This window comes from Limulus polyphemus, unplaced genomic scaffold, assembly GCF_000517525.1.
Source record: "Limulus polyphemus unplaced genomic scaffold, Limulus_polyphemus-2.1.2 Scaffold1, whole genome shotgun sequence".
Taxonomy (NCBI): Eukaryota; Metazoa; Arthropoda; class Merostomata; order Xiphosura; family Limulidae; genus Limulus; species Limulus polyphemus.
In genome coordinates this window covers 3427593-3444403 of record NW_013665611.1, presented here as the reverse complement: position 1 = coordinate 3444403, position 16811 = coordinate 3427593, and the positions used below count along the sequence as shown (strand labels likewise).

Sequence of the window (16811 nt, the reverse complement as noted above, 5' to 3'; positions counted from 1 at the left end):
TTAGTGTCTTTCAACATAAAGTCTCTCTTTACCTCAATACTTGTCAAACAGGCCTCACATTGTGTAAGAGAAAAACTATAATACAACAATAAAAGTTTTAACACAAGTCATCAATGATTATATCAACAAACCGACCACTGCTAAGGAAGATTGTGTATATGACACTACCATTTACTGGAACACATGCTTTGAAAATCAGGAAAAAAATAAAGAACTTCCTTTGTAATGTGTACCCACAAGTTGAATTACGTGTGGTATTTAAACCAGTATACAGAATAAGGAAGTATTTTATATTCAAAGACAGAATATGCAAAGCAGACCAATCACATGTTATCTAGAGATATCAGTGCTCTGTTTGTAATAGTATGTATATAGGGTCGACTGTGAGGAGGCTTAGTGATCGAGTTAATGAACATAGTGTGTCAAGGTATGCAGAATTCTCAAACATTTTCTGGCACGAAGAAAAATGTGTGAATGTAAATGTAGAAATTAAACAGTTCCAAATTATTGGAAAGGCTGAAAAATGAGCAGTGGCTAAGATTAAAAGAAACATTAGCCATAAAGAACTTAGCACCTGAACTAAACAAGAAATCCAGCACTGGTGAGCTGATGTTAAAAGTGTGATAAGGGAGAAAAAGACAATCCTAAAACAGAAAACATTATTAACCTCACAAAATATTGCATAAACAACACTTATTTTTTCTATGAAGGTCAGTTTTATAAACAAAATAATGTACTAGAAATGGGATCCCTCCTTTCCTCTCTACTTAGTGATCTCTACATGTCTGTTCTAGAAGAAGAACTATTTGGGGATAAATTCACACACATACACCTAGAAACCTAAAATTTGGTTAAAATACATTCTTAGTATATGGCATCATAAGAAAGATAATTTGCCTAATTTCATTGAATTCATAAACACCTTGAGACCTAATGTCATAATTTTCACATATGAAGTAGACTCTAACAGATGTCTCCCCTTTTCAGATGTTAATGTAAAAAGAGAAGACAATAAAGTGACTACCAGTTTATACAAGAAACCCAATGTCATCATCATGCTGCTACACATAAGAACTAATCACCACCTGTCACAAAAAATATCTTGTTACTTCACCTATATAAACCATGCCCACAAAGAAGGCTTACAAATGTAACACTATCTAGAGATTTCAGCATCAACCTCACAGATTGAGGTTTTAATAAACTTTAAAACTGTAAAAAATTATAATGTTATCTCTAGCCTTTCCCCTATCAAAAACGTACAACAAAGGTTTGTTTCATTTCCTTTTATGCCAGAAATTGCTAATGAACTGATGTAAACTGCATTATTAACCTTTAAATAAGTGTCAGACATAAAAGACTTTTTAGTGTACATAGTATTATTCATTTACTTATTCATTGTAATTGACATTCATTGATGTTGAGGCTATGGAGATTTCTAAATGCCCTAAGTGATAGATGTATAAATAGCTGCAACCAGACAAGCAAAAATAGAGTAAAAGCAAAGTCACATGAAAGAGAAGTTTGGTCAGTGAAAAGTTAAAAAAATGGATAAGTTAATTATCATGGGAGTGAATGGCATAACAGTTGATATGTCAGAGTGAGATTAACAGTTTTGAAAGAGATAAGGAGAATAATTTGTCTCGTCAAACGGTGTTCTAAACTAATTGAACCTGCCTGTGCGGACTTTGACAAAAGGTAGACGATTATTGGAAGTACAAAAAGCAGACAATTACTCTAAGTTCAGGATACAACTTCTGTAACTCACACAACAATGTAAGTGAATTATACATGGATTCTATTGCAATAAAAATAGAGAAAAATAGTTTGGCTTGTCAACTGAATTCTAAAGCAATTGAATTGGCCTAAGTGGACTTTTGACAAGAAGAAGAGAACTATATAGTGTTTAAGATATAACTATGATCTCCATAGTGTAAAGAATTTTGTACATAGGTTTAACTTGTTTCAAATACATATATTATTTTAAAAACAATTGGAGTGCGTTCTGTTCATTTATTGTCTAATTCATCATCAACAAGTCACAGACACCTATTGTAGAAGAAACCTTAGCCCAACTCACCCATATATTTACAATACTATATATACTACTAAAAAAGTAAGTTTCTGACATTTGACGAGACACAGAGAGGATTATACGGTGGTAAATGGCAGTAGAAGAAAATGTGAATAACAGTGGAAATAAGTAGGTCTATATATGCACAACTATAGTAGTAGCACAAATAATGTGGAGATTACAAACATACTGTGTAACCATGTCAAATTTTGATAGATGGATAGAAAGAGGAGAGAGTCTTGAGTTAAAAGATAGTGAACTATGAGAGTTTTTTTAAACAAAAAGAAGTAGAGTGAGAATAGCAGTAACAGAAGAAAGAGAAGGAGGGAGGGAGAAGAGAGGAAGAAAGACTTAAAGGAGAAAAGGAGAGAGAGAGAGGAAAGACTGGAAATATATATATAGAGAGAGAATAAGAGTGCAAATTGAGAAAGAAGGAAAAGAGAAACAGAGAGAAAGAGTGGAGAGACTGCGAATAGAGAGAATAAGATTATAAATTGAAATTGCAAAGCTCACCCAACTGAAGGAAGAAGAACCCAAGAATGACAACAGTCAGGGCCAACCAACTCAAATGTGATCAACAGAAAGATGACATGGATGCTTTCCTAGAGAGATTTGAAAAACTTGTTGAAAGTCAGAACTGGGACAAAGGCAACTGGGCAGTCTGTCTCAGCCCACTTCCCACAGGAAAAGGCCTACAAGTGTATGCTGGCACAACGTCAGAAGATGCCATGGACTATGACAAGTTAAAAATGGACTTGCTGGAATGCTATGAACTTACCGAGGAAGGTTTTTGCCAGAAATTCAGAGAAGTCAAACCTGACACTGGAGAAACTGTATTTCAGTTTGTGGCACATCCACAGCGATACTTCACTGACATTTCCAAGTATAAAAATAGTTTTGAGGGACTGGCAGATCTACTAATACATGAACAGTTCATGATCATTTGCTCAGCTGACATGTCACTGTTCCTAAAGGAGAGAGCACCAATAGACATGGATAAAATGATCAAGTTGGCACAACAGTATATGGAAGCCCAGGGAGGGAGTATAACTAGTAAGTCCAAAAATATCCAGTTAAATTTGAAAACAGTCATGACTGACCAAAAGCAAGAGTCTACCAAAGGTGATAGGAGGTTAACAGACAGAAGGGAGAAGAGATGCTAAGTTTATTATAAAATGAGACACAATGCAAAGGAGTGCAAGTCCATTACCAGCAAGCAACAGCATAAGTTTCAACATATAGCAACTGGGGCTATTTACAGGGATAGTACTGATAAGAAACAAGAAAAGAATAACAGGCACCATGGATGCTACTGCCAGAAGAAACAGAATCAAGAAAAAACGTCAGATTCACCACAAGAAGGAAGTACCAATTCAATAATCGATCAATGCACAACTAATGTTTGGCTCAAATTAGCAAATGGATAAACAGTGCCAGTTGTGCTTGGAGAGTGTGACAAACAAAAAGAGATGGTACCAAATTACAACATACCGGTAATTGAAGGATATGTTGATGTCAAGAAAGTGAAGGTTCTACAAGACGCTGGGTGCAGTAGTGTAGCAGTGAGAACCAGTCTATTATCTGATCACCAGAGGACAGGCAAAGTACATCTCTGTGTGCTAATTGATGGGACAGTGAGGAAGTTACCCATATCAAAAAATAAAGGTGGATACTCCGTATCAAATAGGAGACCTTGAGGTCACGTGTATAAAGGCACCAATATATGACTTTATGATTGGAAACATACCAGGTAGTATAAATTTGGAGGAACTAGACAGAAAAAAGATTGATCAAGCATCTGCAGTCACCACCAGAGGTCAAGAAAAGAAAAGCAAGCAAGACATCAAACCCCTGCAAGTCTCAAAGGTGACATCCCAAAGGTAGGTTTACGGAAACTGAAGGATGCACAGAAGAAAGATTCTTCACTGCAGAAACGTTTGGACATTGCCCAGGAGAAAGTAGAGCACAAGACAAATAGGAAAGGGACTTACAAAATGGAGGATCGTAAGGGAGTGCTGTACCAGATATAGCAAAGGCATAATCTGGACACAGTGCCTATGGATGTTTGTATGATCAGACTGTTGAAAAAGACTATCATCAAGAAGCAGAGTCATAAGACAGAACAAGATTAGATATGGATTGTAACAACATAGGCTCAAAAATCATTTTAGCATAAGGTACTCAACCTCTGTATATGTATGTGTGTGGCTATATATATATAGACACAAACATACATACATATGTCTCTTATAGAAATAATTAATTTTTATCAGATCACTTGTCCAGATATCTTTTATCAAACTTACATTTTTCTCTGTTACATGCCATAAGTTTATAATATCAATAAGCCCTTGTAGAATATAAATAATAAAAAAAAATTACAGTTTAAAATATTTGCTGTATGTATATATAAAAAAACGAATATTTTTCAAAGCTTACATGGAAAAAGAAGATGAAAAAGCCTTGGATAGTTGTGGTCAAGGTGAAAAGGTACTGGAATACTAAAATAGTTTCACGTGATTTACTCATAACAGAAAGGAATCCAAACACCCATGTTGCACCTGAAAGGCAAAACGTTCACAATAAATTCTTCATCTATTTTACTTGAAAACAGTTATTTCTAAGACTCGTGATTTAATTTACTTGAATTAAATCAATGTAAAAATCAAGTAGTTAAAGAGTACTTGGGAAGAATAATTTCAATTTACATATGGAGTAAACAGCTTAAGGTTTAGGCATAGCCATTTATAATTTAGGACTTATGAGAGGACAATAAGTCAACAACAAAAATTACCAACACAGCTATTTTTAAGCAAGTAGCAGGACTGACTACCACAGCTGAAAAATGTATTACAGCTAAAAGTGCAGAGCATGCTCAGCATCATACTGTGACTAGAACCTTGGACTTCTGATCTACAACCCAGCATTATATTCATAGGTCAGACATTTTTAGAAATTTGTTTGTAAACTAGGATCCTTTTAAATTACTGTAGATTGGAGAATTTTTTTCCTGAGTTTTTTAAATTTCTCTTGACTGGTATTAGTGTTACTTACTCCTGTATTTTATGGTTTTTAAAAAGTTTTATAAGTTATTTGGTTGTTTGTCTGACACAGAAGGCTTATTCTAAAATGTTGATTTACTTTCAAATAAATTTTGTGTACCCATTCCGAGTTACTTTTTTTTTATTAAAATAGTTAACTGGTTATCTCCACTGAATACATTTGGGATAGGATGTTCAGGTAAAAAAAAATGTTTTTGGTGGTATCTTTGGAAACTTTTCATTTTCTACTAAAATTTAAAATATTTACAAAATTATTATGAAAACAATGTAATGTTGAGAAAGTGAATTATGAATGCAGCTTTGGAATTTTTAATGTAATTGTTCTGTTTTTCTATAAATAAAATATTTATCTTTGGTTCAGCTTCACACCAACTTGTCTTTTTTTGTTCTGACACTACAAATCATTACACCTGTTCCTCCCATACTAAGTCCTCAAATTTCTAGTTCTTCCAGAAATTAGGTAACTCTGTGTTTGGTTATCCTTAAATTACAACAAGTTTTAAGCTGACTAAAAAGGTCTAATAATAATAAAAAACAACATACCAAGTAAGATAAGGATACACAAGGCAGCACGTAATTTAGCTATGGCAATTTTTCTTTCAGACTGGTTGGTTCTCAGTCCTATCTGTTGTCCACAGAAGATACTGTAGATAACTGTGTTGAACACAACCAAACTGACAACTACAACAATCCCAACAGGAGCAAGAAAAGCTATATAGAAACCATAGGGAGCCAACCAACACCTGTAATAAACAAAATCTTTTTAAATACCTAATTGTTACAATTTCAATCATTTCAATTTATGAAAAAAAATAAATTACCAACTTTTAAGAGTAGAGACATTCTAATGAAAATGTACTTAAATGTACAGCTCGAACTTTTAGATTCATATTGTGGGTTTTTGAAATCTTTGAAAACTACAAAAGAAAATATGTACAATTATATCTTGAATGTTAATATTTTCCTTGTAACATAAAAAAATGGAAATGTATCATATTTGTCATTAAAACAAATTATAAAAACTTTCATACTATAGTTACAATACAAATGTATAATTATTTAATAATACTTTGCTTACATGTTTTTACCATAGTAATACTGTTTATGATCGATGATTAAAACTAAACAGACAATCAGCAAAGGCGTACCTAGAAATATAAGAAAAAAAAAGAGAGTTAAAACTGTGGGTTTCTTTTAAGTAACAAAACAAACATCTTAAATATTTTAGTATACATGTATAATGAATTAGAGATAACAAAGCTCTTCCATATCATTTACTTTTTCAAATAGAAAAATCAGTTTTTTTAAAAAGTTGTAATACACATGTTTGCATTATTAATTCAAAAAATACCAGAAATTTGAAAACAACTTGCTCTTTGTGGGTATTAAAGCTAGCAAAGTCATCAATCCCCCCCCCCCCCAAAAGGACAACAAAAATGTGATTCTTGTGAATTGCCACAATAGCGCAAGGTTTTCCACTTCCAAGCTTTAACTAAATCTACAAACAAGTGACCAGTATGTTTACAATTATTTAGTGAGAACAGGGCCGGCACTAACATTAGGACAACTAGGCAGCCGCCTAGGGCGTAGACCTCAGAGGGGCGCAGTACTGACCATCTGTTCTTAAAAATCGAAGTTGGCAATTTTTTTTTGGGGGGGTGCAAGTAGCTGGCCTTGCCTAGGGTGCAAAATAGTCTGGTGCTGGCCCTGAGTGAGCAACAATATTTTAGAAATTTCTAGTGTACTATAGAAATATTTTACTTTTACATTTTCTCCTAAAAATGATGTCACATTAACAGTGGAGAAACACTGTTTTTAAATCTTATATTTTTTCTATCCCATTTGAGCTGTTTTTGAATTTTAAATTCTCCTAAAGTGGTTGGTGTATTAATTGAGGAAATCTCATCTATTTATAAAGCTTAAATTAATTATTATGTAAAACAAAATCATATGAAATTATTTATAAATATATTGTATCTTTGTATTTAACTAGTGATATTAACAAATTGATGGACATTTTATATCTTTATGCCAGAATAAAACTTTCACCTTTTGGTTAGATAATGTCAAACTTACAACTATGGCTAATATAGGTACTTGCACTGTAACTAAGGAACAAATGAATGTGAAATAAAAAATGAGTAAGCTGTGCCACAGAATATTCATTTATACTGTTTATTTCTCTGATACCCTACATTCAGGGTACTGTTAGGGTGTAAGGAATCCCAAACTCCAACACCTTAAGAAAACCTGATACTAAACTTAGTTCAATTTCACTGTACTAAATTCATAAATAGATTGTTTAAAATAGGTAGATTACCAGAAATCTTGAAAATTGTATTTTATCTCAGAGGGCAATCACACACATTTCTGAGAAGGAAAAATAAGTAAAATTTATGTGCATAGAGAGTATTATGCTTTATAATGTGGTAGTATTAATAACTATTTAGAGTCATATTAAGAAAATACTACATATGCTGTGCTGACTTGCTGTTTATTACACAATTATGTAAAGCAAGAAAGTAAGAGTCATATCATAGATACTTAAAACCCTGAATCAGAAGGCAAGAATATTAGCATAAGTTCTATTACTACTTGAACACTTGTTACTGATTCCTACGAAGACAAAAAAAAAAACTGCTAGGTGCAGTATAACTCATTCTATAACCAGCAGAAGGAACAAAAGTCAATGTTAATAAAATCAGCCAGAGAAATTAAAGGACTCTGTCATATTAAGAATAAAACAAACTGGATAGAAATGGCCAGAAGCTAATAGGGTAACAAAGTATAACACGAAAGTCAAACCAAAAATGGTGTTATACTTTCATAATTATTGCACTCAAAGAAAGATTAAGAAAAAGGAAAGAGACAGTAAGACCATTGATGAAGATTATCTCAGAAAGTGTCTTAATGTCCAGATGGAAGCAGATAAAATGTGGAAGAGTCTTTCAGTAACTATGGAAATATGGGAAAATATGTGATGTCATGAAATTATGGAGAAGACTTAATTGAAAATGTGCTAAATATTATAGTTCAAAATATATTTAGAAATACAGTAGTGTACTTAAAAATACTTTTTACATGGTATTATTATTTATAAGTAATACTAAGGTACAGCTGTACTAGAACATCATACATAATATATTATATGCATTCAACTCTCGTGCTGATAATTATGTGTATTAAAACACCAGTTGATGTACATTCCTCCCACCCCCAGAAAAAATAGTAATAACTATTGAAAATATCAGTTTATATGAAATTATAAAACAGATTGAAATACTTAAAATTTTCAACAAGCTAGTCTTATACTGAATATAAATTAAAGACAAAAGGCTCAATAAATTATAATATCAGTCTTGGAAGCACCTAAATTAGCAAAATTTGTGCAGCTGTAAATGTAATTATATTAGCTATTAGTGAACTTATTTAAATAAAAATCATAACATTGCTATTGAACCATTTAGTTCAATATAAACTTTAAATACAAACACTGAATATCAAACCATCAGCAATTTACAAAACTGTAAGAAAAAAACTATGAAAAGCATAAGGAAGAAGAAAGCACAACTTAAGATGATAAACTACATGTTTAAAATAAAAAATGTACATACCCCAAGCACATATCATAGCTTTGCACATAAATCTGGGGATGTATGTGCCCACAACCTTTACAAATCGTAGATACTGTAAGACAGCTTCAACCAACATCCATCCAAAGGAAACCATCAAGAAGTAGTGTAACAGCACAGCAGACAGCATACAAAGACCTTGTCCATGCTTTTTATTTATACCAATGAGAAAAATTACCAGGGACCCCAACAAAGCTACTGCTAAATTACACAAAGTCTGGTGACCTATCCCCTTTCTCCATTTGCTGAAAAAATAGATTCTCATTAATGAATTGTTTACTATGAATTTACTAGTAAAATATAAATTATTCTATTTTTAATTAAACATGATTAGCTTAGCAATTTTAATTGATCATATGCTTCTTCTGCTCTATATTGAATTAAAAATTTTACAAAAAAGAGGAAAGAAAAAAGTTATTATATGTATATATACATACATACTGGATGTTTAATGAAAATCAAACATAAGGTTTCTAAATGTACAGGGATCAAAATTAGCAGTGGCTAGATGGCTAAAAATCAGTTCATTCTCTTGTTTAGTCAGTGCCCATCAATAAGCACAATCCAGGCATAATTATGAATGTTCAGTTAAAATTATTAAAATCACACTATGATAAACAATTGATAAGCCTTTTCCAGTAGCTTGTCATACATCGTTCTACCCCATTTTTCTCACTAAAATTCCCAAAATTTATTATAATAAGTAAAAAACAGCATGTTGAAGTGGTGTTTCAGTTTATATATTGTTGCGTCATCGAGGTCACGTGACTGGTGTGGCGCCCTCTAATTTCTAGAACTATCCTGTACTTTGGCGAATGCTCTAGTATTTACTAGATAGAGGGTAGACTGGTATATAAAAGAGGGTGACAATGTGACGGGAACGGAATGTAATGTGTGTGTGAGGATAGTGAGTAATTGAACTGCAGTCAGAGAGCACGAGAGACGTTCGTTGTTATAACGTTTGTTTAGCGCGATTGTTGAAGTTGAGTGTATCGGTAAAGTTGTATTCGGAAAGAATAAACCAGTTTTATTAAGTAAAGAACTTGTGTTGCTAAAGTTTTGTCTGAACGAAATTACGGAAAGTTAATTAACAAGCGGAGACGTAACAATATATATATATATATCGCAATACCCTTATCAGTCCTGGTTGTCAAATGACTATAGACAGTGAAAGGCAGTAGAAGCTGAGATGTTGTGGGTATAAGCACTCAGCTTCGTACCCTTATTTGACTTTTTTTTTATTATGATTTTCCATAATGGCTGACTAGATTGACATCAGTATTTGGATATTGTCTAATAGATGGGATATCCCTATAAACAATTAATGTAATCAATAGTTTGTAATCTATTTATTTAATATATATGTTCTTTTCCCATTTCATATTAGGAAATGTAATTATTATCACAAATACAGGTCTAAAATTTAATATTTTACACAAATTCCCCTTGAGTACCTTCTAAAAAAGAAAGTCAGTTTCAAGCCCTGACATATAAAATTACAAAAAAAACATTATGTTTTAAATAAATTATTCAGTTGAAAATTTAGAAGGCATTCCTCACAATATATATAAAAAAAACAACACATTTTTAAGTGAATGAATATACTAAATAAATAACTTAGGCATCATATCTTCAAATAGTAGAGAAATTGATTACAGAATGTATGTAGCATATCATATTCAAATTATGTTACAAAAAATGACTTTTTGGATCCTGAAAAGAAATATTTATCACAAAACATTCTACACAGAAGAAAATTATTGGAAATTAAATACGTTTAATGTGTAGAGTTTCCAACATAAGTGATTGAAAAGTTTTTTAAAAGGGAGAATTAAAAATTTTCAGTACTTCAAGCAGACAGCTAGTGATTCTATGTTCCCTATGTAAGGTGTATTATATTGTTTATGTATTGTTACTTTCATTCACAGTATTTATTATACTACTTAGTATATTGAATGGCATTACTTTTTACTTTGGTTTATTGTTTATTATTGTAATTGTATTACAAAAATTGTTTTGCATTAATAGTTTAACATATGTATTTAGGATTAACCTAAATCGTTTAAGCCAGCTAAACTTTGTGAGGTACGATTGAGATTATGTCTGAAAATAATGCTAACAGCAAGAGTGTCCAACTGATGAAACAATGCAGTCTAATCTATATAAGTAGAAATATAAGAAGCATATATTTAATTAACTATACTGATTACTAGTTGATTTTTAGTTTAGTTCAAAGTACATAGTTTGCTCTTATCAGAAGTTAACATTAATTGCATAAAAAAAATCTGTGTTTGTGGTTCTTTGATCTTAACCCTAATGGCTTCAGCATTATTCAGTTCACTAGAAATGCACGTGATATATGAATTCATATGTGCATATTTTTTGGATAAATGATTAACAAAGATAAAAAGTATGTAATTAGGCTCTTGTTCTGATCATTTGTGGGAAAGGAAAAACACACACATCCAAAAATAAATTTTATAAAGATTGCTCTGGTTTTTATTTTTTATAATACACTAAATAAAATATGTGTCAAAATGTAATGCAATTTGCTCTAAACATTTTTTAATTATTACTAAATTTCAATTTGACTTATATTATATTAGCTTGCACTACCCAATAATAAAATTGGCATTCCAATTCAATTTTGATACAAATGCTCCTCCATTTGAACATGCAGCTAATTACAATCTTTATATGCAGTGCAACTATATAATAACAATAAAAACAGTTTTATTACATGTATATGATAAGTTTCAGCTAATAAAGATCAAGACTGAATGGGAAATTTGGATGTGCATTATTCACACACACTATTTTGTATTGCACAAAAATGAAATACGAAAAACAGATTAATAAATCATATAATTAATCTGAAAGAAAGAAAGTCATTTAAAATCATTCAAATTTACCTGAAAACAACGAATGTGAGAATTGTTAGGGCAAGTCCAAATATGGAAAGACTGCAACCAAAATAGGTGATTGTCTTCAAAGCAGCTTCATGTTCCTCAGTGGAACTGTCTGGATCAACACTTTCCTATAAAATCAGTTAAAAATATATCATTTTCTAGGAGTAGGAATTATTTAGATGGAATTTTACAAGGAATAAAATTTGTTACGAAGCGACAAAATATTTATAAGCTGGTTTTTAAATACACTCCAAAAGAAGTATAAATATGTATCATTCCATTTTCAATGGAGATCCAGTTATGGAACTATATTTACCTCTGGTTTCAAGTTCGACTGATTTTAAAGTATATTTACTGATTATTATCAAAATGTACTGCCCCCAGTGGCTTACCAGTAAGTCTGAAGGCTTATAACACTAAAAACATTATTCCAATACCCATAGTAGGCACAGCACAGACAACCAATTATGTACTTTGTACTTAACAACAAAACAAACAAGCAAAATGTACTGCATCCAGTAGAATTTATGCTAAAGAAGTAATGATTTAAATTAAAGTTGTGCAAATCCTTTATGCTATAACTTCTATCTAAGTTTTATTATATATTAAAATTGTCAAAACTACTGGATGAAGAATAAGTAAATGAAAGATTCAACTGGAAATTCAAACAATCTCAAATACTTTTATTGTATAAGAGGTTATAAAAGTGAGTGTAGAGCAAAGAAAAAAAATATCCCCTTTAAACCATACAAACCTCTATTTGATGAAATTCTCTATTGTTGACTTAGTTAAATCAACAAAAGCTAATGTTGATCTGAACTGCAATTTTAAGCAAGTCACAGTATATTTTCTAATTCATTTCTAAAATTAGTGAAAAATAGAGAAAAATGTAACTAGAATCTAGAGTATTATTAACTTGCTTAGTCCTAACCTAATTGTTTTTTGTAGTATATTTTGCAAAATCAAAAGTTAAAGTATTTTTTCAATTTAGAAATTTATTTTAATAATAAGTTACTAATAATTACTGATTACATACCTAAAATACATAATCAAATTTTATATGTATAATACTTTATTTCTCAGTTGTTTGATGGCTATTTAAGTGTTGTTGCCAGCTGTACATAAATTTCAAAACATCAAGGGGGTATAATGTAATATTTATCCTGTAATTTCACTGTAAGTTGACTATTTTTAACAGCTAGACAAGACTGTTCACACACAGAGCATCTTTAATTGCAGACCACAAGATAGATACAGGGCAAGTCATTACAACCAATGAGATTTAATTGCTGTGAGGAGAGGAAATCCACTATAAACTTTAAATAAAAGTCAAGAGGTAGAGCATATGAGTGAATTGTTTATTCTATTTTTTATATAACTTTATTAAACATTTCGATCACTCTTGTGGCCATCATCAGATAACTGACAATAGACGAGAGTTACCTGATGATATCCACACAAGTGGTTGGAACATAAATAAAGTTAAATAAAAAATAAGCAATCCACTCAAAAGTTGTACCTCTGGACTTTTATTTACAGTGAGAACTAAACAGCACAATTTGTCTTTTTTCTCCATAATAGATCTACTTTCTTATTTATGACAAAATATAATGTCTTGAATCATGGTTCTAACTCTCTAAGTTGGACCATTCACAAACATTTTTGGATTGGTTAGAATTCCTCTATCTGTAACAGATCCTGTTATGTTACAAATGTCTCTCATTCTTCCAGTTTTTAGGATCTTAGAAAATATTTAAACTTCTGTTTACTGAGCAATATGCTAACAGTTAATTATCATGTTTCTCCATATTTTCTGTTTTACTTACTACTTCTAGCTATTTATGGAAAATGAGGTATGAATGAAACAACCAAAAATCAAACACATAACATGTTAAATCACATAATAATTTAAATATTTTATGTTGTAAACTTACTTGATTTTTATTCTGTTTTTTACTGAGTAACAATCAATGCTTAAACAACTTTCAGTTAGCACTACAATAATTACAAATTGGTAATGAGTGCACTGGATTCTGTATGGTTATTATTAAAATCTTTTTCACTTGGACAATATAGTTCATAAAATGGTTCTATCAATAAACTACCTATAAGCCAGCAGGTTATGTAAAAATGTCTAAAGTGAATCCTCATGATGTTTCAGTTGTTTTTACTGTCCACCTGCTATTTGGAATTTTTACTGAAGTAAATTTTATCAGGATATTAATTATCAATATTTTCTAACCTAATATCTGTTACATTTTGAAAGCTACCATTATTTACAGTAGTTACAAGTTCTGTAGTAATTTTTTTTAAATAATGTGGTGTCGCTTTTTTGTTCTCTATAGAAAGCTTCAAGTATTTTTAATTTTTAAATTATTTTTTTTATACTTTTGACTAATTAATTAAAAAACTACAAGCTTCTACGTGGTAAATTAACAAACAAGTATTTATAAGCACTACGACATTTCTTGTAAGAAACATACTATTATTTTGACAGTATATCAGGTACTGTTGAAACATATAGTTTGTTTGTTGATTGTATACAATTTATAGCTACCTGTGGTATGACTGCAACAAATGTTAGCCTTTGAAGTTATGTTGATATGCTTGTGTGGAATCTGTTCTGATACATGCTATCCTCGTTTTCACATGTAAATATGAAAACTCTGACAAAATATACCATTTCGTAGTATTCTAGTTGCCACAAACTCAGACCACAACACTCTATAAGACAGTGGGTACATAACTTTGGAATACTAATCAGTGATAACCAAACTGAATGAACATAAAAAAGTAGATAAGATACATTTATTTTTCATTTAGTTTCACAACAAGTATAAATTTGGATTAAATTACTAATGTACAATAACAGCTCCTTTTTCTTCATGTTAAGGCCAAAAAAATTAGATTTTATCACTCTTTTTTTTAAAAAACGATGTGTGTGATAATTGTTTTTCCTTTAAAAGTAATGAAATTTGTCAACTTTGTACAGAAGTATCTGAAATCTTAATGAATCAAGATATAAAACACTTTTAAGTATAATGCACAATGTTCTTTTTCCTTTTTTTAGTCTCCCTTATGTAAGAATGTCAAATTTGCATCTTCAAACCTGACTTCAAATCATTGGTGACAATTTTGTATCCAAAAATATATTGACTTAAGAAAAAAACTTTTAAATATGCTGCCATTTGCTGGTTCATTGCAGAAATATTAACCAATCAGCAATTTATACAGCTATACACTACATGATACAATTTACAAAATGTAACTGTAGCCAAGATGGACACAACATGACTTAAATATTTCAAACACCTATTTTGAGTTTTATCACAAATATATGTTGGTTTACATACGCTCACTCAGATTGCTTTTATGTACAATGTAATCTGTAAGTCACTGTCATGACTTTGTACAAACATTAGCAATGCACATTAGTAAACTTTATCTGCAATCAACAACAGTATTTTCTTGTGTAAAACATACAGAGACTTTCTGTACTTAATGAAACAAATGTAAATAGTTAGATTATAGTGTTTTAAATTCAAGACATACTAATTGTTAACTGCAGCTGTTCTATGATGGTTGATGTGTAGTTGCAGCTATTTCAATACATTTACAAGTGTCACAAGGTTGATCTTGTGGCTGTGAACAGATTCCATTTACTAATTCTATTCATAGTGTAGATCTGTGTACAAAATGTAGTACATGCTGGATCAATGAATGTTCCCAAGTCGCATGACAAAAATAAGCTGTTGATTTCCAAAATTACTCTTTTATGACTTACCCTCAAAATGGTGGTTTTCCCAGTTGTGGGTGTGTTTTTAATTAAACAGGAGTAGGGATAGATGATTCTCAAACTTTTTTGATATATAGACAATTCATTGACCCAGTCAATCACCAAAAACACTCCTACAACCATTAATATATGTGCTGAAGTCAGCTATTACAAGAAAGCTCAAATAAGGGACCTCAAGAGAAAACAAATGCAGAAAACTGAAACCTGCAACTTTAAAAAAATTAAAGTGACTTTTAGCAAAAGCAAGCCCAATTCCACTTATTTATAAGTAGTACTGACAACACTGTGCTGGATATGAACTGGCTGGTGATTCAGATCAGAATTTAAAGTTCCTAAGATATTACAGAAATAGGATTAAAACAAAACACTTGTATATAGGTAATTTGCAAAGCTACATAAATAGTCATATAACAAAAAAATGTTCTCTAGTGGGCTGTTATTTCCTGAAAAAAAAACCATTATTTTCCTAAGAATCACTCCAAAGTTAAAGTTCTGAAAATACAGAGAAGCATGTTATACACAGATACAAAGCTTTTATAAAAATTTGGAAGATCTTCAAATGGGGTGCATACTCTCTCTCTCTCTATATATATATGTGTGTGTGTGTGTGTGTATGTGTGTGAATACTTCATGGTGTTGGATATACAAGACTGTTTAGTGTAAGTGTTACTATTTAGTTTACTTTGTGACTTAATATTTAATGATTGTTTAATGATAAAACAAAACACGAACATAATAACAGGAAGCATTTATTAAACGTCTTGGAATCTTCATAATTCCATCATCAGTAATCTAGAGGTACAAAACAAATAAACAATATTTGTAATTACAACAGCAATATATACATAAGAAATAAACAATTTGTTATATACAAATATAACACAAGAAAATGAAAACTGAGGCACAAGTGAAATATTTAAAATAGGTTTAAATGCAGTGAAGACTGTGTGTTATTTAGGGACAGGAGAAGAGTTTTTATGTATAATTTTTTTTCTTTTATAAGAAGTTCAGTATCATGTTTGGCTGTTGAAAGAACTTTAAAGTTTGAGAGAGAAATCGGATGTCCTATTTGTGTTGATAGATAGCGGAGTTGGGAGGAGTGGTAACCTTTCTTCCAGTTTTTATAGTTATGCCCATGTGTTCATATGCTTGTACTTTAAGGTGACGTTTGGTTTCACCAATATAGGAGGTCTTACAGTCTCTGCACATGTATAACTAGATGAGATGTGAACAATGGGCAGTTGGCAAATGATCATTGTAGCAGAAAATATTTTTAGTCTGAAATTAGGTTTCATAATAACTTTCAGATCAATTTAGGGATAATAAGTGTTACATAAC

The 16811-nt window shown here is 31.0% G+C and overlaps 1 protein-coding gene across 1 annotated transcript in view; it reads right to left on the bottom strand.

The window, feature by feature from the left end:
* LOC106460925 overlaps window positions 1-16811 on the bottom strand; it is an 80058-nt gene that overhangs the window by 1080 nt on the left and 62167 nt on the right. Inside the window, exons 20-24 of the mRNA XM_022390553.1 lie at window positions 11681-11805; window positions 8751-9013; window positions 6215-6284; window positions 5680-5879; window positions 4514-4635 (exon numbers count right to left, since the gene is read on the bottom strand). Coding sequence (XP_022246261.1) covers window positions 4514-4635; window positions 5680-5879; window positions 6215-6284; window positions 8751-9013; window positions 11681-11805 — 780 coding nt within the window. The remainder of the gene's footprint in view (window positions 1-4513; window positions 4636-5679; window positions 5880-6214; window positions 6285-8750; window positions 9014-11680; window positions 11806-16811) is intronic.